At 39.7% G+C, this 23,393-nt stretch overlaps 1 protein-coding gene across 2 annotated transcripts; it reads right to left on the bottom strand.

The window, feature by feature from the left end:
- Nucleotides 1–12,265: 12,265 nt before the first annotated feature.
- On the bottom strand, nt 12,266–22,785 carry LOC127620624 (tumor necrosis factor receptor superfamily member 14-like). Of its 2 annotated transcripts, none has more exons than XM_052093807.1 (7): nt 22,678–22,785; nt 20,365–20,444; nt 14,486–14,689; nt 13,864–13,989; nt 13,586–13,741; nt 13,366–13,447; nt 12,266–13,167 (listed from the first exon to the last, which is right to left on the bottom strand). In XM_052093807.1, exons 3-7 carry the CDS (start codon nt 14,619–14,621, stop codon nt 12,927–12,929), a joined length of 741 nt encoding a protein of 246 aa, XP_051949767.1. In that variant the 5' UTR covers nt 14,622–14,689; nt 20,365–20,444; nt 22,678–22,785; the 3' UTR covers nt 12,266–12,926. The 2 variants fall into 2 exon arrangements, with proteins under 2 accessions (XP_051949767.1, XP_051949766.1); XM_052093806.1 differs by lacking the exon at nt 22,678–22,785 and adding an exon at nt 22,132–22,280.
- Nucleotides 22,786–23,393: the final 608 nt, after the last annotated feature.

Consider the following 23,393-nt stretch of genomic DNA (forward strand, 5'->3'; position numbering starts at 1 on the left):
TTATCACAGAGAAATGTTGTGTGAAAAGGGGTGTTGGCTCTGTTTTTGGAAAGCCTGTTTATTGCCATGTGGTGAAAAGTGTAAACGCTCTCTGTATGCGTAGGCTTTTTGTACAAAAATCCACCAAATGCATGGGGACACAATGCAAGTGTGCAAGATAAAAGGATTTCAGTGATGTACTGGAAAATAGTTTTACAGGATCTGGCCTTGGGGATGAGTAACTTAATTTTCTTGATAAATATTTTTTCTTTACAATAATTGCAACTCTAACAGACACTACCACCACAAAGACTACATACACACAGAAAATAAGAGGCAGTATGAATGGACAGGGCTGGACTGGTAATCTGGCATACTGGGTATTTTCCCGGTGGGCCGACGCTCTTTGGGGCCAATCAGGGGCGGACTGGGCATTGGGAGAAACGAGCGGGCCGGTGGGTTGTCCGCGAAACATGCGGAATGGGCCGCGATAAGCTCAAATGAGAAGCCGCATTATGCAGAATGGACCGCAGAACGGTGCCGCGATATGCAGAAAAGTACAGCCAAAAGATATATTTTGTTATAAAAGGGCTCAATTTAATTTCAAATCTATTGAGGCAGAATTTAAACAACCAATGAACAAGTTTCATTTTAACAACTGGTGGAAAGTCAATGTTGTAGGATACATGATACTAACTTTGTATATAATTTGCAGAGTACCATCTGAATATGAACCAGCAGGACAGTCGCCTGTTTCTATATTCTGTTCCTATAGAAACATAGGCAGAAATATACAGCATACACTTTTAGTTACATTCTGTATCAAGGTCAAGGTCAATTTATTTATAAAGCACATTTAAAAACAATGAGTCTACCAAAGTGCTGTACATAAACGATTTTAACAAAGAACATAGACATAGAATAGTACAAGATACAAGGACAAATCGCTATCAATCAAAAGCAAAGGAATACATTTAAGTCTTAAGAAGTGATCACTGTAATTTCAGAATTGTACTCAACAAGTTTAACATCTAGGTTACGTATGTAACCTCCGTTCCCTGATGGAGGGAACGAGACGTTGTGTCAGAGAAGCGACACTAGGGGTCTCTCTTGAGCGCCGATATTCACCTCTGGACTATGAAAAAAGGCCAATGAGAGTTGGCAACCAGTATTTGCATGTCCCGCCCCCGGACATACGGGTATTTAAGCGGCGCAAATACGGGAGTTCATTCAGGATTTTTCTGAGGAGCCGGAAATGGTCCGGCCACAACAGTGGCTCGGCTCAGCGACGTGGCAGGGGAGACACAACGCCTCGTTCCTCCATCACGGAATGGAGGTTACATACGTAACCTAGACGTTCTCTTCTGTCGCTCTCTCCACGTTGTGTCAGAGAAGCGACACTAGGGGTCCACTTATAAAAGCGCCATGCGCTGAGCCGTGTACGTGAACTGCTGATACAGGAGCGAGCAGGTATTCTTACGTGCAGGACGACCAACTGTATCAGGCTGCACGTACCCTTCCTAAATGCCCCATTTAAGCCATCAGGATTCCTTATCGTTACCCTGGAGGGGAACAAGGTGCTGGCCGCCAACCTGGGAACGGGCCAAGCCTGGCCGGGCCTCTTTTCTCTCTATGTTTCTCGCATAGAGCAACTTAGGCCGGGGCCCTTACACGCATTGAGGGAAGGGGATCTTAGCCCATATTCAGGGCGGAGAAGACCCTGCGGAGGCCACGCCTACCCGAGAGGGGAGGCAAGTTTAAGTGGCAAAACCATCAGAGGCCTGCTTAGGGCCTATGTGGAAAAGTCGGTGCGGTGGTGGATCCAGCTTATAGATGGGGGAACATATAGCACGGCAGCCGAGGCAGCCATGACTGCCTAAGGGAAACACGGGAGTCAGCTCACCAGAGGGGACAGAACCGTGGTGTTACACACAGGGGGAGTCCGAAGGAGGCCTTACCTGTGGAGCACCTATACCAGTACAGGGTAGCTTACGGTACCCGCAGTGGCTTGGGTCAGCGAGTTCCTCCACTGAACTGCGACCCACGAGGGCTAGGGAGGAATCAACCAGTGTCCCAAACCTGAGATCTCCTGGGAATGAAGGCGCACTGTTTCCCCTGGTTAGGGGGAAGGGCGCTAGGTGCAAGCGATTCACCTGGTCAGATCGTGGGCATGCCACCGAGTTCTACGGGCTCGGTACCTGAGAGAACACGGGACGATACTGACTCAACTCGGAGATTGTAGAATCTCGCAAAAGTGTTAGGTGTTGCCCAGCCAGCTGCTCTACAAATGTCTGCTAGGGCAGTGCCCCTAGCCAGTGCCCATGAGGACGCAACACTCCTGGTGTAGTGAGCTCGGACCCTCAAGGGGAGGGGGCACAGCCTGGGTGTGATAAGCCAGGGAAATGGCGTCGACAACCCAGTGGGCGAGTCTCTGCTTGGAGACAGCATTCCCTTTCTGCTGTCCCCCAAAGCAGACGAAGAGCTGCTCAGAGCGTCTGGTGCTCTGTGTGCGGTCCAGATAAATACGTAAAGCACGTACTGGACACAGCAGTGAAAGGGCTGGGTCTGCCTCCTCCCGGGGCAGCGCTTGCAGGTTCACTACCTGATCCCTGAAGGGCATGGTAGGAACCTTAGGTACATAGCCCAGTCGCAGTCTTAGGATCACGAAAGTATCTGCCAGACCGAACTCCAGGCAAGCGTCGCTAACAGAGAACGCATGCAGGTCCCCGACCCTCTTGATGGAAGCGAGCGCGATCAGCTGGGCAGTCTTGAGAGAGAGGGCCCTGAGTCCAGCTGAGTCGAGAAATTACTCGAAGGGGGGTCTCTGGAGGCCCGTGAGGATGACCGAGAGATCCCAGGAGGGGAACAGGTTAGGCCGGGAGGGAGTTATCCTCCGGGCACCTTTTAGGAACCTGACGTGCTTACCAAGAGACTTGCCGTCTACCGTGTCGTGGTGGGCCGCGATAGTGGCGACATACACCTTGAGGGTGGAGGGGGACAGCCTCCTCTCCAGCCTCTCCTGAAGAAACACGAGCACTGCACTGACCTAACTGCGCACTTCTGCGGGTCTTCGGCTCAGGAAGAACACCAGTCCGCGAACAGACGCCACTTTAGAGCGTAGAGATGCCTGGTAGAGGGGGCTCTGGCTTGATTGATTGTATCTATGATGGTCGGTGGTAGGCCGGCTAGATCTTCCGCATCCCATCCAAGGGCCAGACGTGGAGGTTCCAGAGGTCTGGGTGCGGGTGCCAGAGCGTGCCCTGTCCCTGAGAAAGAAGGTCCTTCCTCAGGGGAATCCGCCAGGGAGGGGCTGTCGTGAGGAGCGTGAGGTCCGAAAACCAAGTCCGGGTAGGCCAGTAAGGGGCTACCAGAATGACTTGCTCCTCGTCCTCCCTGACCTTGCATAGCACCTGTGCAAGAAGGCTCACTGGGGGGAATGCGTACTTGCGCAGCCCCGCAGGCCAGCTGTGTGCCAACGCGTCTGCCCGGGAAAGCATGTTGGTCATCTGTGCGTCGGCCTCAGCCTGGGCGTGCAGGCCCGAAAGCGGCAGCCCAGGGGAGTCCTCAGCATCAGATACCGCGCCCTTCGATGCTGCGGCGAGCTCATCTGCTTCCATCGCAAGAGGGCCAGCAGACTGGCTGTGAGGCGAGTTGCCGCCGGCTCGAGCACGGACGGGAATCAACGAGTGTGCTGGGGCGCGGGTGGTCCGAGGGGGCGTACCCGGCGGAGCTACACCCGCTGCCATCCCCAAATCGCCTCCATCGGCAGCCGCATCGTCCTCAATCCCGTGGGAAGGAGCAACACGGGGGGCGGCTGGAGTGGCTTGCTTATGGTTGTAAGCAAGCCGCGACCGCAACGTTGTCATGGTCATGTTCTCACAGTGAGAACATGAACCATCCACAAACGCAGCCTCGGTGTGATCGCTACCCAGAACACGAGACAGCGCCTGTGGCCGTCGGAAGCGGAGAGCACTCTACCGCATCCAGAAACAACACAGGGGCGGAAGGGCATCTTTATAAAGATGCGTCCTTAAAAGGACGTTCAACGCCTCTGTGTTTTGCTCTTTTAGAGGAAATTACTCTTTTAAATAAAATCACTCTTTTAGGGAAAAAACTTGTGAGAGTTTTTAAATCTGCACTGTCGATGCCTCAGGGCAGAAATGCACAGCCGTGCAAACAGGAGAAAGCCGCTGTTGTGCGCCGTAGAATCCAACAGCATGCAGCAGAGGGATAACAGGAACTCGGTGTGTACACGCAGCAGTTGCAGACACGACCATCGGCTCCGAAGAAATTTTCTGAATGAACTCCCGTATTTGCGCCACTTAAATACCCGTATGTCCGGGGGCGGGACATGCAAATACTAGTTGCCAACTCTCATTGGCCTTTTTTCATAGTCCAGAGGTGAATATCGGCGCTCAAGAGAGACCCCTAGTGTCGCTTCTCTGACACAACGTGGAGAGAGCGACAGAAGGGGAACTGAGGGTATTTAGATGCAGAATAACAGTCAGACCGGTTTGAATGTGTATTGTGAAGTTGAACAGGTTGAATGTTTTCTGGCCTCTGAAGGGTTTAATTGTTGAGAGTGAGTAATACACTCACAGTGGAAATCTTACCCAGGTGGTGTCATTTTACGCCATGCACCATCTTATTCTATGTATCTGGAGACATGGACAATGACTGGAATACATGAAGCATAAACAAATTTTTTTTTCAGAATACATTTACACTGCATTTCACCCATTGCACTGTACATATATGTTAGTTACTGTATATAAAACAGAGATTGAATTTCTTAAATTCACCAGAGAAATCAATTATTGTACAGGTTATGAATGATAGCTTAGTATCATTGTGCTTTAAATCTGAAAATATGAAACTTTAGGAGAGTTCAGATGTATTTGGAGAGTTTGACAAACATTTTAATGAATATGCTGTTGTAGGATGCTGATAGTGAAAATGTATTAAACACAAACTTTATATTTATATAATAAAAAAATATTAATACAAAGTGAATAACACTGAAAGCTTTATAGAATACTTAATGAAAATAAGTAAACGTTAATTTGTGTTTACAATGTGCTTTACAGATGTACATAAAGATTATATTCAAATTTAGGGAATTTCATAGTCGTATATTATGTTGCTACATATCTTCATAGATGAACATTTCTCAGGCAGATTAGAAGTTTTACAAAAACATTAGTCTTATGTCAGTTATTTTATATCTTCTGCTTAAGTGTGTTCAGGAAATATTCATTTAAGATTTTGCTAATAGAATAGAACTGCCCGGATCTCAACATCATTGAGTCGGTTTAGGATTGCATGAAGATTCAGAAGCAATGAGAGATCTCAAATACATAGAAATGTGGCAAGTTCTCCCTAACCTTGAGAAACTGTGGACAAGTGTACCTTGAAGAACTGGTGCTGCATTCAAGGTATTTTATGTGGTCACACAAAATATTGATTTTGTTTTTTTTGTTTTTACTGAAATTTATATGAAATTTAAATGATGAATAAAAATTTTTCATGGCAATATTTCTGTTAACATCGTCACTATACAAAATTTTTCACATCAGCCTAAAATATTTGCACAGGACTGAAGATATGATCAACTATTATACAATTATAACAATTATACAACTCAGTGAACATATGCACAGTCAAGGCCCTCTTCATTTTAATCATTTCAAAGTGCAGCAATAAGAAAGGCATTGCTTTTAAACAATTAGACTTAACAAATACCTTCATATTTGACCAATAAAAATAAACAATGTTTCATGCACCATGTGTATTTTTATATAATAGTTTGATAATTTACCTGCTTGTTTGATGTATTGTCCTGGGCTGCATTTAGAGTGTTCCACAGCAAAATTGCAGCTGCCTTTACTTTTGGCAATGCAGTAAAATCCCTCCAGTGGTCCACAAACAGTATCCGAAGACTGAGTGCATGCTTTATTGACTCTTAAGCCTTGGCCTAAGATGGACATGAGTAAGTGAAGGATTATAAAGAATTCTGGCATAGAAAACATCATGCATCAATTTATCTGCTTGTCTTTTAACAGATACATTTGTAGTTGCATCTGAATGAACTGATAATATACCATAAAAAATATTCTTAGATCAGACACCAATGTTGTTGTTGTTTACTTAATATTCTGAAGTTCTTACAACTTTCAGAACACAAGAAATACATCTCAATGCACCTTTTCTATTATAATATTTTAAGTTAATGGGATTCACCCCAAAATTAAAATTATATCATAATTTACTCACCCTCTTGCAATCCATGATGTGTTTGACTTTCTTTCTCCAGTAGAACACAAACAATGATTTTTTTAGAAGAATATCCCAGCTCTGTAGGTCCTTACAATGCAAGTGAATTGGGAGAAGATCTTTTAAGCTCTAAGCATCACATAAATCAACATAAAAGTAATCCATATGACTCCAGTGGTTAAATCTAAAGTATATCTTCAGATATAGAAGTGTGGGTGAGAAATAGATCAATATTAGATCAATAAGTCCTATTTTACTATAAATCTCCACTTTCACGTTCACATCTGAAAGTTACATGTGGTGCCTGTTTCACATTATTCTAAAAATTTTAATTGGTGTTCAGCAGAACAAAGAAAGTCATACACATGTGAGAAGGGATGAGGGTGAGTAAATGATCATTTTCATTTTGGGGTGAACTATCCCTTTAAAACAAGCAAAGCAGAATATTTCTCATAGAAAACATGAGATGAAACTCAACATTATTCACCCATATAAACAGAGAGAACAATTTGCATATAACTCTTCTTTGTCACATACAGCATTGAAGAAGAAGAAAAAATAAATAAATGATTGCCTACAAACCCCTTTTTTGTTGTTGTTGTTATTTGCAAGGACAGTTTTTAGGACAAAGAAAAATAGCCACAGGTGATTATGTTGTTTCAAAATGGATTCTAAAACTGTTTAAAGAAATGTGAAAAATGTGTCATCAATCAAGATAAACTGTAACAGACACTGTAAGGGCCATTACACTGGTCCAATGGTGGTATCCAGCAGGATGGTGAAGTTCTGCGAGTGTTCGTCTTTTCTGATGTATGTTTAGTTTTATGTCTTAAACTATTTGGTTTAATTTAGACTAAATCTGAGTCCATTAATAATATAATCTGACTCCAATTACAGTTTTTCTGAATTGCTAAAACACTAAACCCCATCCCCATTGGCCTAAACCCATTTGTTGAATCAATTGCCCTTTTGCAAAACCTTAAAAAAGTTCAGTTAGACACATTTGCAAATCTCATCCACTCTTTTTGCAAAATTGTAAACATATTGTCACTCACTAAAACACATTTTGCACTGTGATGCACTTGTGTTGCAAAACGTTAAACACGGGCAGCAAAAGTTAAACACAACTACAAGTTGTCATTGTTTACACACAACGACATAAAATTGTTCTTACTTGTTTCTAATGATGTGATCAAACCAATTGTACACAATACACGAAGCATGAAGACGTGATGCTGATGCAGAATTAATCTCTCATTGACTTTTATTTTGCAGTTGCATGTTTGAGTGTACTGTAATGTGCTTTTCATTTAGAGTTATCTTTTGGCTTTTACAGTTTGACTACTGTATTTTTACAGTATACAAGTGCTGAATATACAGATATTCAATACAATAATATACAATATATTCACTATATTATGTTGTAATTACTAAAATGTGTTTACTATATACAAGAACAACAAATTGTGTAATACATGCCCTGGATGCTGTGTTCTCCAATTTTGTATGTAGTGTCTAATAAATGCTCTGTAGTGTTTATGTATTGACTGGCTGTGTGTATGATCTGAAAGCATTGTTTGATTTTGAGCACAGATTAAATGGTTTTGAGGCGATTGTTTGATTTTGCCAGAAGAGTCAGGGGTTTTGTGAATGTAGTTTGAAGATTTGGTTTAGTCTTTAAAGTTGTGAGAAATTGGGTGAAAGTTTCAAGAAATGTGTCTTAGCAATTGTGAAAAACTGTAACATAATATAGAATACAAATCATAGAAACATACCTGGTAGTATAAAGGACACACAATAACTGTGTGGGAGATCTGACTTACAGATTTCTCCCTGAAACCTTTGCCAACCGTCCTTAAATACCCAGACAGTATAAACATCAAAGACCAAATGGTAAGGATTTGGGGCTTAATAGGTTTCGGTTACTCAGAAGGAGACACCACTTTGCCCAGACAGAGGCGATACAGCACATCTTGCCCTGGCGTGGCTCAAGATCTCGTACCGCGTCTGCTCGCTGAGGGCATCCCCCTGCGTCAGCGAAGGCCCAGACAGCTCCGCTACAGCCCGAGCCCAGTCCTCGGCTCCAGTGTAGAGCAGGAAGCGGATGCCCCCCGCCTCACTGTCTGGCACTAGGACCCCGAGGAAGGCTCTAAGTGCCCCTGAGACGGACAACCCAGGGAGGGACATGTCCGCCGGAACCCTGAAGCTGGTATCCAGACCATTCCATCCCCCGGTGGAGGGCATTGTTTGTTCAAGGAACTATAAACAATTATTGACCAAGCACCTGTGGAACGGTTGTTAAGACACTAACAGCTTACAGATGGTAGGCAATTAAGGTCACAGTTATAAAAACTTAGGACACTAAAGTAACCTTTCTACTCTGAAAAACACCAAAAGTAAGATGCCCAGGGTCTCTGCTCATCTGTGTGAACGTACCTTAGGCATGCTGCGTGGAGGCATGAGGACTGCAATTGTGGCCAGTGCAATAAATGGCAATGCCCGTACAATGAGACACCTAAGACAGCTCTACAGGGAGACAGGAAGGACAGCTGATCATCCTTGCAGTGGCAGACAACATGTAACAACACCTGCACAGGATCTGTACATCCAAATATCACACCTGCAGGACAGGTACAGGATAGCAACAACAACCGCTCGAGTTACACCAGGAATGCACAATCCCTCCATCAGTGCTCAGACTGTCTGCAATAGGCTGAGAGAGGCTGGACTGAGGGCTTGTAGGCCTGTTGTAAGACAGGTTTTTACCAGATATCACCGGCAACAACGTCGCCTATGGGCACAATCCCACCTTCGCTGGACCAGACAGGAGTGGCAAAAAGTGCTCTTCGGTGACGAGTCACAGTTTTGTCTCACCAGGGTTGATGGTCGAACTTGTGTTTATCATCGAAGGAATGAGCGCACCACCGAGGCCTGTACTCTGGGGCAGTGTGTCACAGCATCATCGGACAGTGTGTTAGAAAATGTAAACGGCAATCTCAACACTGTGTGTTACAGGGAAAACATCCTGTAACATCATTTGATACCCTTCCTGCAGGCTCATCCTGACATGACCCTCCAGCATGACAATGCCACCAGCCATACTGCTCATTCTGTGCATGATTTCCTGCAAGACAGGAATGTAAGTGTTCTGCCATGGCCAGCGAAGAGCCCGGATCTCAATTCCATTGAGGACCTGTTGGATCGGTGGGTGAGGGCTAGGGCCATTCCCCCCAGAAATGTCCAGGAACTTGCAATTGCCTTGGTGGAAGAGTGGGGTAACATCTCACAGAAAGAACTGGCAAATCTGGAGCAGTCCATGAGGAGGAGATGCTCTGCAGTACTTAATGCAACTGGTGGCCACACCAGATACTGACTGTTACTTTTGATTTTTACTTCTGAAGGCAATTACCTTCACTATGGAACTATATTTGAACAAACTAGAATGGTGATAAAAAAAATAAAACAACTTATATTAACAACTTTGTACAGAATTACATACATTTGCATTTGTGTATTCAATTAGCCTATTTTGGAGTCTTGCAATCTCATGTTCAGTACGGCCACATCCACAATAGCAAACCTCATAGTTAAGAAGGACAATATAGTTATAATAACAGTAATTCTTAAAGTAAACATGGTCACATAAATCTCAAGTATGCTGAGGAGCTGAGTCAGTTAATGCAAATATAAAATAAACTTTCATTTCATTAGTACTATGCTGCCCAGTGCAGATATTGGTTGCATAGTCTGATGTTTTTATTCCTTAAATTATAAACAAAGAGGGTATTTTATAGAAGAGACAAGGCCACTGCTGTTCAGGATTATGATGAAGATCTTCAATTGGTCATGTAAATTTCTAGCAGGCACATTGACTCTTAGGAAAAGACATTCTACAAACAGTACTTTTTCAAATGAATAAATAAACACATTTTTATAGACAAAAGAGCAATAACCATACAATAAATTGTTTTCTTGTTTACAGACTGTAATGACATCATCTTGTCTGGGATGGAATCAAAAGAAAAATACATTTAGTTTACATTTTCTCAATGTTCTGAGAATTCCCTGCCCTTTGATAACTAGTCATAATGTTAAGGAGACTAATATAGAAATAATAGATTCATAGGATCAAAGTGAAAACGCAAGATATTTATTGATCAATATTTTTTAGCTGACTGTACAAGACGGTCAACACCTACAGTATATTCAGACAGGGACGATTTATTTAGTCTCTTTTAATACCCGTTCTGTTATTTTTGGTCAGATTAATTCAAACACACAGCACAGATGTGGTAAAGAAACTGCACAACTGTTAAATTAACCGCCACTGTTCTTAAAGAGACAGTACTATTTTAGCATATGTTATACATATCAATTTAAATACTTGTAAGTACTACACATTGTGGATACAAAAAATTAAAAAATTTAAAAATTAAAACAAGCATGTAACCAAATGTGTAAACTTGCATATATTTAAGGGGGCAGTAATACATTATGAAATATTTTAACTTCATCAAACTACAAATATTGAACAATGAAAAAAAAAGGTTCTTACAGCATCTATGTGTAAAAGGTTAAAGAAAATGCGTTTACAGTTAGGCAATAAGAGATGTTAAAAAGTCATTGAAATAGTATAGTTCATTAGGTTTTATTGCTAAAACAAACAGTGTTTTAAAATAGACACCCATATAATTTTTTTGTAATATTGCGTCTTAAATTATTACTAAAATGGCAATTTCATTATAGTGTACATGTTACTGTGGTGGGGCGATACTTAAATATGTCACTAGTTAGCGCATAGCGTTTGGGAGGAACTTAAAACCCTTAGGAGGCAAAGGCTGCAGAATATATACTGCAGTCGAGCTGATCACAAACTAAAGTTTCTGCCTCATTGTTTCTGCATATAGGTGGGTTAATATTCCTCAAAATCTCATGCATGTACGCCAGTATAAGGGATAAGAGTGTTGTGAATTCTTGGTGATAACGTGTAATGTTTAGAATTTAGTAGTTTTGCCGTAATGTGTTGAAATAGTGATGTTTAACTATATTCTGCCATGCTAGGCTAGCGCACCTGTTGCTTATGAGGAACCCACAGTACAATAGAAATGCTAATGGTCTCGTTTTGTGTTGTTAACTGATCTGAAAATGCTTTCTGTGCAAATGTGTGTATAACACGTTATGTTAAACGGTTTTCCTGTGTATGTAAGTATAGTAGTTGACTTTAAAAGTGCTGGAAGTACAATAATTATATATAATTACACAATGATTTGTGAGTGTGTTACAAGAGTAGTGGTGATATGAGTGGCAAATTCACTAGTTACTCATTGTTAGATTGTATATTGGTGTTTGATGTGCAATGTGATGTAACTGTCGAACTTTGTAAAATGTTAGTTACAATAACCAAATGAGAACAAGTTAGTTTTTTATTGTTCTACTGGTCAATGTGTAATTCATGTAAACTGAAGCACAATGAAAAGTATGGACATTTATATTGTTTAAGTTGCTGTGCTTTTGTTTTAATGTATTTACATATGTTATAATTACTTTAGTATTTTCTGAAGATATGGTGATATCTTGCATACTTGAAAGTACGGTGAAATACCTGATGCTACAACAAGCACTTTGATTTATTACCTCAGAGAGTCAAATGTTAATTTCTTCCTTTGTTGAAACAGAATAAATACTGCAGTCGAGCTGAACACAAACTAAAGTTTTTGCCTCATTGTTTCTCCATATAGGATTTAAGAAAACACACCCCCTTAACACCCACCAGGTCAGGGGGGCAACATATGCATGAGTTTGGTGAAACTCAGCAAAGAGTTCAGGCAGTTCTGGCTTGCGCTGCCATACCTTTTCGAACTCATCAGCATTCCATTCAGAAGTGATCATCCCTATAGGCTATTTATACCATCTTTAAAACAATTTAAAACTTTAAGACATGGTTTCATCAAACCAACATTTAACTTTCACCAAGCAGTAAACAGCACACAGCATACAACAGTTTTTTCAGCTATGTTTTAATCATGTTGTTGATGTAGAGGCTCTAGAAAGTCATGTATCAAACATGATACAAAAGATTAAAGAATGGCTCAAAAAATGTAATTAGAAACATTAAGGCAAAAGGGTTCTATAAGTGGATTGAGGGCCCACTTATAGGCCCCTGTAACATAGTTACAGGGGCCTATTGAGAGGGCCTTGTATAAGCTGTGGGGCCCGCATTTTGAAGCTTATATGAAATATTTGTTTTCAAAGAAGACGGTCCAAAAGACCTTGAAGCAAAGGGCCCTACCGGGCCCTGGTAATCAAGGGCCCCTGGGCACTGGCCCGGCCCATAATTCACCTATGCATTCAGAAAGTATTCAGGTCACTTCCTATTTTTTCACATTTTGTTATGTTGCAGGCTTATGCTAAAATGCTTTAAAAAAATTTTTTTTACATCAATCTGCAGTCCATACCCCATAATGACAAAGCAAAACCCAGATTTTGGGTTGCCAAATTCTGTCTGCCAACTTGACTTTGGCCTTTTCTCAACATTTCTCAATATTAACTTTTAATTTATGACTGAGGAATTCCAGGATTAAAAATGTGGGTTAACTAGATCCAAATCATATTGCACCAATTGTCTGCTCTTCTACACCTAATATCCTACAATGGTTATAACATAAATAACCTTCTCAATTATGTGCTGGGAAATGGTTTAAGTTTACAGGATTGTGGGGATGAGTAACTTGGTTTGTTTGATGATACACCCTTTTTTTCTTTACAATAATCACAACTGTGACAGACACCACCGCCACAAAGACTCCACACACACTGAAGATAAGAGGCAGTATGTACCAATGTTTCCCATCTCTGCACACAGCATCAGCTGTGTCTGTTCCTGACTTGACAGTTATTTTCCCAAGAGACTCACACCTGTTAAAGAGAGAAGCACTCAAGTTTCAGGTTGCCGTTGTGTGTCTGTGAGAAGCTCTGACATACAAATATATCTCTTGCAAGAAAAGGGCTCCATTTAATTTTCAAACCTATTAAGGCAGAATTTAAACAACCAATGAACAAGTTTCATTTTAACTACTGGTGGAAAGTCAATGTTGTAGGATACATAATACTAACTTTGTATATAATTTGCAGAGAGTACCATCTGAATATGAACCAGCAGGACAGTCCCCACACACTGTATCTCTAAATTCTGTTCCTATAGAAATATAGGCAGAAATTTACAGCATACACCTTTAGTTACGTATCAATTTAGTGTAAATGTATTTGAAAAATATTTCAAAGTGATTCAAAACTTTTGAATAGAAGTGTGCATCTTGTTCTCCTCTTGACTCACCGGTTTGGTTGATGTATTGTGCAGGTAAGCAATTTGAAAATTTTCTGGCCTTTGAACAGTGCAGCCCATGTGAGTCTAAACAGTAATAACCAGGCAGAGGCTCACATACTGCATCTGATGTCCAATTACATACCTGCTTTACTCTCAGCCCATTACCTGCAAATATAGCAAAAAACATTCAGTCATCCTATGTGTCTAAAAATAGGAATTGTCAGTAGTCTAAAACAAGTTGTCTGTCTAATAGAGCTGAACATAAAACAGATAACAATTTTACGCACTTGCATCACACACAAAACAGGGAAGACACTCTGTTAATCCATTGGGAACATCTGTGTACCTCATCTCAGTGCATGACACACATGTTGTGCTTGTGCTGTCATCACAGTGCTTATAAACTCGATTTCCTAGAAAACATGTCAGACTGCAGTCAAATAGTACAGGGTAAATATTTTGTATAATGCAATTAGGGCTGACAAAACCAAATCACATCTAACTTTTCACTGTGATGAGTGTCACTGTATAACTAATGATAATACTGTCAAAAAAAGTGACAACGTCAAGTGAAACATGTACTCATCTTTTGGGACACAGCAGACTTTTGGACTTCCTGTATCTAAGTATATGCACTGCAGTGTCCTTGCTTGATATTAACATTGCAACTAAATTACATTTTAGTTCTTATCACATGTGCAGTTGTTGGGAGCTCCTCATTGGTGATTAAGTGCTTAAGTTTATCATGTATTCTCAGCTGCTTGTCCTGGTATTTGCCAGGATAGTGATTCGTGCATTATATTGTTTTATTGCTTTAGTAAAAAAATAAATTCAAATATAAATGTTTCCATCCATCTAGCGTGATGTTTGAGCCATCTGAATTTGCTATAGAGTTGGGAGAGGTCTCACCTGAATCACACATTGGACAACATTGTCCATTAATATCATACTCTGCATTGTTACAAACAGCCATACAGAACACAATGTCCATGACGAGGAGAGGCAGGGTTGATAATGGATGAACAGGTTTGCCATGAATCCACATATCAGGTGATGAAAAGAGTCATCACTCAGGTAGAACTGATAAGCCAGGGAGTCATCGGTCTCATTGAGCTGAAAAAAAAAGAGAAAAAGACATGTGTCAGACCGCTTTCATTTTTTTAAAAGCGTAAATGCTTTGATATGTGCGTTCCTGAATAGCATAGTAGTTTTGCAGTGTTATTGGATACAATTAAAGCGGTCAAAGCAAGGGATCCCCATGTTCACGTGGGTTTCCTCCGGATGCTCCGATTTACCCCACAGTCCAAAAACATGCAGAATAAGTGAATTGGAGACTGTAAATTGCACATAGGTGTGAGTGCGAGTATGAATGTGTATGTCTGTGTGTTAGCCCTGTGATGGTCTAGCCACCTGTCCATGGTGCTTCCCTGACTTCGGCCCGAGACAGTTGTGATAGGCTCCAGCACTACCTGTGACCTAACATAGGACAAGCAGCTATAGAATTGGATGGGTGGATAGAAAGCAAGTGATTTGGTTCTACAGCATATCATTAATAACATTTTAATATAAATATGCTAAAAACTGCTATTTCTTAAACTAAACTGAACAAAACTATGTTTCCTTGCAAGTTTATAGCTATGTTGCAAGAATGTGTGGTTTGTAATCGTATCGAACAGCTGACCAACTGATAAATGTGGTCCTAACACACCGCTCTACATACAGTACATCAGAATTTCACTTACAGTATACAGTGTATGGTTTAAGCATTGCATTTCTAAAAGTTAAACATCTGAATATACTAAACAACTACTAGAAAAGAGACATATACAACATTATAACGGGGAGCTGATTGTAACAGGTTAGTAGTAACAGCACTTGTTCCACAAAACAGCAACTGTTCACACTAGTGAACAAAAACTTTATATATTTATATAAAAAAACAGTAGTTTTAAATGTCCACTGCAGTGAAAATTAATAAATCTCAGCAAATTATTCTTTAATTTAATGACACTATCTCTGTTTGAACTGTGTTGCTATATACTCTCTAATGTTGCCAAGTCTCCTTTTGGAATCTGCAGTAAAACCATGCACATTTTTATAGATGTCAGGTTAGAACCCCTGATCAATGGAATTGGCTAGTTGCATAAGATGGTGCTGGTGAGCTTTTTCCAGAGATAGGGTGAATTCCAAATGCCATTTTTGCACCCTTTTGAAGGGCACTGCAGGAAGAGGACACCACACGAAGGGGTGTTCCAAATGAAAGTGAGCAACTCAAGACCTCCAAAAAGGGCCCTTCCACAAGGCCGTTAGCGAAGGGCAGGGTTGGGAGGGTTACTTTTTAAATGTATTCCACTCAAGTAATACTCAAGTAATTCTAAATACTTTGGATTACTTCTTCAGCACTGGTAGATTGTTTCACCTGTTTTGACTATAAAAACTCTGCCAGTACAGTAAGACAAAATACACATGTGAAAAATACATTCTCTGAAAAACCTAAATATCTTATGCAGTGTTGTTTCTAAAACAAGATAAATCAAATTGATCTTGTTTACAGGACTTGCTTAGATATTGTTACAGGAAAATAATAAAAACATTATGATCAAGAATATGATATTTGCCCTAATATCAAAGGTTTTACTAGAAAGAATTAATTATGATACAACGTGAATTTTCTTGATAACAAAATATGATCGTGCCTGGTAACATGTGCATGTAAAATGGCTAGAAATAGCATTTTAGCTTAGCGTAAAGCTGACAATTTACACAAGGATTAAAATGCAAAGTAATCTCTTCAGTAATCAAAATACATTTTGAATGTAACTGTATTCTTAATACCAATTATTTAAATTGTAACTGTAGTGGAATACAGTTTCTTATATTTTGTATTTTAAATGCATATTCCCTTTGCATGTATTACGTTACTCCCCAACCCTGGCGAAGGGTACATGTGATGGTCACTTCAAGGAAATAATTTTACCGTCTACGATCACGTGACCCTGGGTGGCATGTCCTCTGTATTTATTTTAAATCAAGGTGGTCTATAAGTACATATTACATGTTCAAACTCTTGGGCAAGCGCTATGGCCCTTTTATAACAGATACTTATCCTCTGCAGTTTACATTCATCTTCATACATAAGATAGTAGACAGCCATAAGCAGAGTGATACTCCAAAAACAGGGTCCAATTTTTCCTGTATGCTAGTCTAAACCCTGTTGTTTATTATTATTTATTTATTATTAAGACCTCTCGTGGACCAAATAACATTTGGCCTGACAGTACTGGTCCGTAATGCTCTGTAGCACCGGCCAGAAGGCAACAGTTCAAAGAGGTAGTGGGCTGGGTGAATGGGGTCCAGAGTGATTTTCCAGTCCATTTCCTCACTCTGGAAGTTTACAGTTGTTGTAGTGAGGGCAAGGGCAACTAATAATCCTCTCAGCAGTCCAAACTTTCCTTTGCAGTGGTGCTCTACTGTGCCGTCTCTGGTGCACCTCCGGCTCTGGAATACATGGACTCCATGGAATCATCGTTGCCCCGCCTCTCAGGCCCGCCCTTCAGCCAGGCTCATGACGGGAGTTAGGCAGGAGAGCGAGAAGAGGTGCAAAGTTCCTTATTCAACCACTAGAGGTAAAAAGAGTGGTTGTGAAAGTTGCACACTGTCATACTCTATTGAATGACGTTGGTTTTGTGCCTCTATCTCCTTCAACAAAAAAGCTATTTCAAAAAGAATGTACATTTTGGGCGTGCAGTTCCCTAATCAACCACTAGGGGTAAAACAAATCGTTGTGAAATCTGCACACTGTCCTACTCTATTGAATGATGTTGGTTTTGTGTCTCTATCTCCTTCAACAAAAAAGCTATTACAAAAAGAATGTACATTTTGGGTGTGCAGTTCCCTAATCAACCACTAGGGGTAAAACGAATGGTTATGAAATCTGCGCACTGTCCTAGTCTATTGAATGACGTTGGTTTCATGCCTTTATGTTTTTCAACAAAAAAGCTATTATATTATAAATTTATACTATTAAAAATTATACTGTAAAAAGCTATACTACTATAAAAGCTCCCAGGAGGAGGCAGACCCAGCCCTTTTGGTGTGCAGTTCCCTATTCAACCACTTTGGGTAAAACGAATGGTTGTGAAAGTTGCACACTGTCCTACTCTATTGAATGACTTTGGTTTCGTGCTTCTATGTTTTTCAACAAAAAAGCTATTACAAAAAGAATGTGTATTTTGGGCGTGCAGTTCCTTATTCAACCACTAGTAGGAACGAACAGGTAAGTCCGGGTCAGTCGGCCGGGTATATGTATCTATTTGTTTACCTGACTGTCCAAGAGAATGGCAATTTCTCTCCAACTCTTCTCTTTCTCCACCCGGTTGTGGTACAGTTCAGATGAAACATCAAATCTGGTGCTCCTGCCAATGTTCCTCAAATTTTTCCTCCATTGCTTCGGTCCAATGAGACTTTCTCGATACCGCAACCTTGCTCTCTCATTGGCTGTAGATTAACGCTGCTGTTGTATTCTGTCAAAACATACTTCCCATTGCGCGATTTGGAATCGCAGACTGGTCCAGATATTTAACATTCTAAATATCTCGCTGACATCGACGACGTGTCGGCGATTCTCTCAAATCGCGTCTTTGAGAGTTCATACATTGCGATCGTTGCTCACGGGAGCGAGCTCCGATTTGCCCACGATTTCAGGCTTTTGTCGGCGATCTCCACAAAACTGTCGGCGAGTGAAAATCGGGCTTAAAATCGTGTAGTGTAAACTCGGCATATAAGGTGACACAGCATTCGCTTAATACTGCCTATCTTCCAGTTGTTTAATAATGGCCAAAAAATTGAGCACTCGCCAATGAGCGTTCCAAGTTATTTATAGATCAAGCTCTGTAACTTCACCCTTGGGAACGTTTTCCGCAAAGATGAGAACTGGAAAGAGATCGGACATCTCCACTAGATAAGTTAGGATACCGCTCTGGCGGAATGAATGGAAGTAGAACTGCTGATGGTCTCCACTTTTCACAAGGCCTTCACAGGTAATTATGTGCAGAGAAGGGTCGAAGGGTCAAAGGGAGAGATGGCCATTGGCCTCTAGTGGATGTCAATATTCCAGATGTTATCAGTGACTACAATAGGTTTGTCCTCTTTATTATATTGTACACATTTTATTTTTATATTATGTAGAAATTATGTATGTTGGCTTCTCTAAAATTCCGCTTTTGCTTTCCATCCAGGCACATGGGGAAGTGGATCTCTCTGATGCCCTGATTGGCTACTACAATGTCCTGCACAAAGTCAAAAAGTGGTACCAGACTTTTTTTTATGTACCTGACATGGGTTAGGTTAGAGTTTGTCATAATTAAACTTGCAATTTGACATCAGAGTAGAACAGGCCACAATGAATTTGTACATTACAAAAAGCTCAAATGTAGTTAAGTCGGGAAGAACAAAATATAAAATAAAATGTACACTTCACAAACTATATATAAAAACAAAAGGGGCATTCAAACTTGTGCACTTAACTGTATAAGTTCTCAAATCACTTTCAGAATGTATACAAATATAGGAGATAAAAGATCAAGATATTTATTATTTAGAACTGCCCTTCAGAAGCTACATAACACAAAATGTACTCTAATTGACACAAATCATAAAGTTAAAAAGTTTGCATCCCAAAGTTCTTGTGTTGCCTTCTTAAGCATTAATGAATGTTTGCACCTTTTGTAATATTTGTGTAATAAAAAAGTGGGCGATATTCACTACTCAGGACAAAGCATGGACTCGTGAATAATTTTGACTCTGTCATTGATCATCGAGAAAGCAACACACCATATTTAGAACCAAGGTAATGACAACATTAGTGAATGTGGAATATTTGTTTTTATTATGTCAAATATATTCTTTAGGGCAGTAAGCTACTAAATGAAAACAAAATTCAGTTTATGTAAGGTTTATTTATTTAGATCTATGAAATTTAATAAAATATGAAAATTTAATGAGTGTAGAATTACTGCAAAAATGACAACAAAGCCCAGTTGTAAGTTACATTTATTTGGTTGACTTTCATTTCCCCTGCATTAATAGCGAAACCAATTTCCCTTCTATTTTTGGGGGTGGTGGGTGATGAAATATCCTGTTAAATAGGAATTTGTTCACTTTATCTGAATTCCAGATAATCATCTGACACACCATGTGGGTAAAATTTAGTGCTGAAGCCATTTTTAAAAGCTGATCTATAACTGCTTTGAGATTGCATTAGATTAAGACAATTCACTTTGTGACAGGATTCACTCTACATGAAAAACAGCAGGCCACACCATATACTTGTATTATCAAATCAATCAAATCAAATCAAATCACTTTATTGTCACACTACCATGTACACAAGTGCAACAGTAGGTGAAATTCTTGTGTGCAGTTCCGAGCAACATAGCAGTCATGACAGTGACGAGACATATACCAATTACAGTAAACAACATACAACACAATTTACATATCAAATGTACACATACTTACACAACACAATAATTATATACAATGTACAGACAATACACACAATATAGAATACACAATATACAATAAGTAGGAGTATATGAAATAGGCCTATATATATATATATATAAGTAGTTGTATTGAGGAGAATATGTTGACAGTCCAGTGTGAGATTATAGATGATATAAACATACAAGTCACCATGTGGTAAAAGAGCATGGAAATTTATTTCTTTTTGACAATTTCAGCACGATGAAACATAAAAAATATTCTATATAATGTTCATTACTTACTTATTAAGAAGCTGCATATTTTTGTTGTGCAGTCTCAAAAAATATTTTTCTCATATGTCCAAAACAGCCGTTTCCTGTTCCTGAAAAATAAATAGTAATGGTTACACCACTGATATAGATCAGTGGGTTAAACCCAAACACAAATAAATACAAAATGTATTTATATTTCTATGGTTACACCAGTGTAACAGGGTTAAAAAGGTGTTTCCACTTGAGTGTATGTGCCTTTAATTATAATCGACCCGCACACTCTGTGGTGTCGTGTTGAGAACTGGTTCCGGTTAGGTCATTAATTTTCGCGCCAGTCAAGAGAGTGTTTGTGGTGGAACATTTAAGAATGCTGTGAAAATGATCACCACACTTGAATGTGTTTTAACAGCAGAAATAAATAATCCACCCAAGGCGTGAGATGGTGTTGGTGGTCTCTATTATTACACACAACGCAGATATGAAGTTAGGAACCGTTACACCAACATCACGCCAACAGAAACTTTATAAAGCTCCGATACGATGCTCCGTCATTTTTAAGTCTTTGTGCCTGGGGGGGTCAAAGGTAGCCTACGAGGCAGGGCCAGGGGTGCCCATACAAAGGTCTGTGGTTAACATATAATGGGATCAAGGCCTACAACAATTTACTTACTGACTGATATCACCGAAAATTTACATGATAAATACATTAATTGTTATAATTTAAAACACATTTCACCTTGTCATCTGATTCTGATCCCCACCTGATATAATCGATTCAAGTTTTCACTATACATCGGTTTTTTAAAATGGATGGTATTATACTGTTGAAACATTCTCATTGACGGTGAGACCGTTTTTTTCTGAACTTTTCTAAAATCCTAATCAGTTTAATTAAGACAGAATCTGCGACATTTACACATCATCATATAAACTTGGCTAGATAAAATAAATCTTTAAATCTTTAAATTGCGCCTTCCTCATGCATTTGACTGTCACTCAATTTTAAAGGTGTAAGAAGTCCAGCACAACATATACAGACATGTCCGGGCGAGCATGAACCATTATTTCAGCTGTCTGATTATTTGTAAAAGACCCATGAAGCACCATTGTTGATGGCTATCATACACTTCAACCTTAAGCACAATCTCCGTGAGCACCATCCCACGGAATTTGCGGAGATGAATGTATGTGGAAATACAGTACACGGGATAATAAGTTATAGCCCGTTTCATAAAAACACAAGATTCAATGTAGTTTTACGTGATTTGTAATGACTAGTTAGGCTAAAGTTATTGTGCTTTCTGTCACATTCACAAACGCAGCAAACGGATTTAAAACCTTGTTCAACGCTACGATGTGCCAAGTTTGTTCTTTTACCTACTGCAGCGCAACACCAGGCCAATGTGTTTGATAATAACATGTTTTATTTGTAAAACATTGTACTAAATATGGTTTAAAAATGCATGGCTTTTGGTGTTCAGGAAATTGACATTGACCATTTGAATGCAAGAAACTGACAGTGAAACTGTGGCAGAAATTAGCCTATCAGTATTGGACAAAATGGCCAAAAATAAACTACACATGAATATTTCAGTAGGTATTGTAGAATTGAACGAAATCACAAATGCAACAAATTACTGAAATGTATGCAAATGCATATTTTAAGTGTTAACCTGGGCAATAAGCATTACAAATGATTACAATTCAATTTAATAAATAATAAAATAATAACAACAAAATATTTTTAGTTATAATCATCTGACTACTGTACATGTTTCTTTTCCTCTTTTTTTTTACCTTCTCGTATTAAGAGAGTGTCCTGATGTTCAAGGATTTAAGTTGAAGAAATCCAAACTAAAGTTCAAGAATTTGTTGTAACTAAAATATTTATCTGTGTTTTATCAGAAATAGCCTATTTTATAACCAAATATTGAACTGCTTTTAATATTATCAATGCACCTAAATACAGTGAAACCATAATACCGTAGTAATTTTTGTTTATCACACCGTTACACCCACTGGTTACACCCCTAATTAGGCAGCAAAGGCGGTGACAGGTCCACCTGCACTTGACCCACATGTGCGCACTTTGATTGACATCAAACACAGCCCATTGATGACAGCCTTCCCTGCTTTCTTCACAGCCATTGGATACAATCATTTTATTGACATTTTAGATGTTTCCAGTGAGATATTGAGTTTATATAGTGACTTTGCTGTTGTAAACATTATTGTTGCTACTCTAGAAACAACATTCTTTAAAAAATAATAATATATTTTAAAAGCAATTATTTAGTAAAAATAAATCAATTTAAGTAAATAATTAAGAGTAAGACAATGTACCTTATTAGAATATTAGTTTTTATCAAGTTTGGCAATGAGCATGTACAAGCACTCCGCAATTTGGAAAATGTTGTCCCCCTGTCCATAAATCCTGATGGCGGCCCCGAGTATATATTTGTTATAAATATACGGATTATGTCACTATAGGTTTTAATAAAATACGTTTTTTGTTGTTGCAATCGTGTCCCGAGATGCCAAAACCCACATTCAAAGACAACACTTTTGCTGTCGTTTGGAGAGCACTCGAGTCGCAACCATTTGACTTAAGTCCCGCTGTCCGCGATTTTGTTGCCTGTCTAGTATGAGTTCCTACTGCTTTCGCTTTAACTTTTTTGCTCGATTGCACAACTGACCATAAAATCTTATCACAGATGAGCTAGATTGCCAGTAAAACAAATATATCATTCTTATTTGACAGGGAATCATTTGTTTTGACTCTAATGATGAACATTCTGCAGGGGAGAGTGATTCCGTGTAAACTACTGCAGTGCTCAATGCATCCTATTATGATCTATTAATATATGCATTCTGATGCCTCCAACCTGACTGTTAGCAATTGTTCACATGCGCAATTTCACCAACCCATTTGCACCTAGACCTAGTGAATGCTTGCACAAATATATATATTAAAAAAAACACATGGCCATGCCAACTGTCTTAGCGAATATGAAATGTCACAGCGCTTGGCTTAACAGTTGGCACTCTTAAAATAGGGC

The sequence above is a fragment of the Xyrauchen texanus genome, chromosome 27, assembly GCF_025860055.1.
Source record: "Xyrauchen texanus isolate HMW12.3.18 chromosome 27, RBS_HiC_50CHRs, whole genome shotgun sequence".
Taxonomy (NCBI): domain Eukaryota; kingdom Metazoa; phylum Chordata; class Actinopteri; order Cypriniformes; family Catostomidae; genus Xyrauchen; species Xyrauchen texanus.

Coding starts and splice junctions, on each gene's coding strand:
- LOC127620624 (XM_052093807.1), bottom strand. CDS start 14,621: ATGTGGATTCATGGCAAACCTGTTCATCCATTATCAACCCTGCCTCTC. Junction 13,448..13,585: donor ACAATACATCAACCAAACCG/GTGAGTCAAGAG, acceptor ATATTTCTATAG/GAACAGAATTTAGAGATACA. Junction 13,168..13,365: donor CTCTGCAAATTATATACAAA/GTTAGTATTATG, acceptor TCTCTTTAACAG/GTGTGAGTCTCTTGGGAAAA.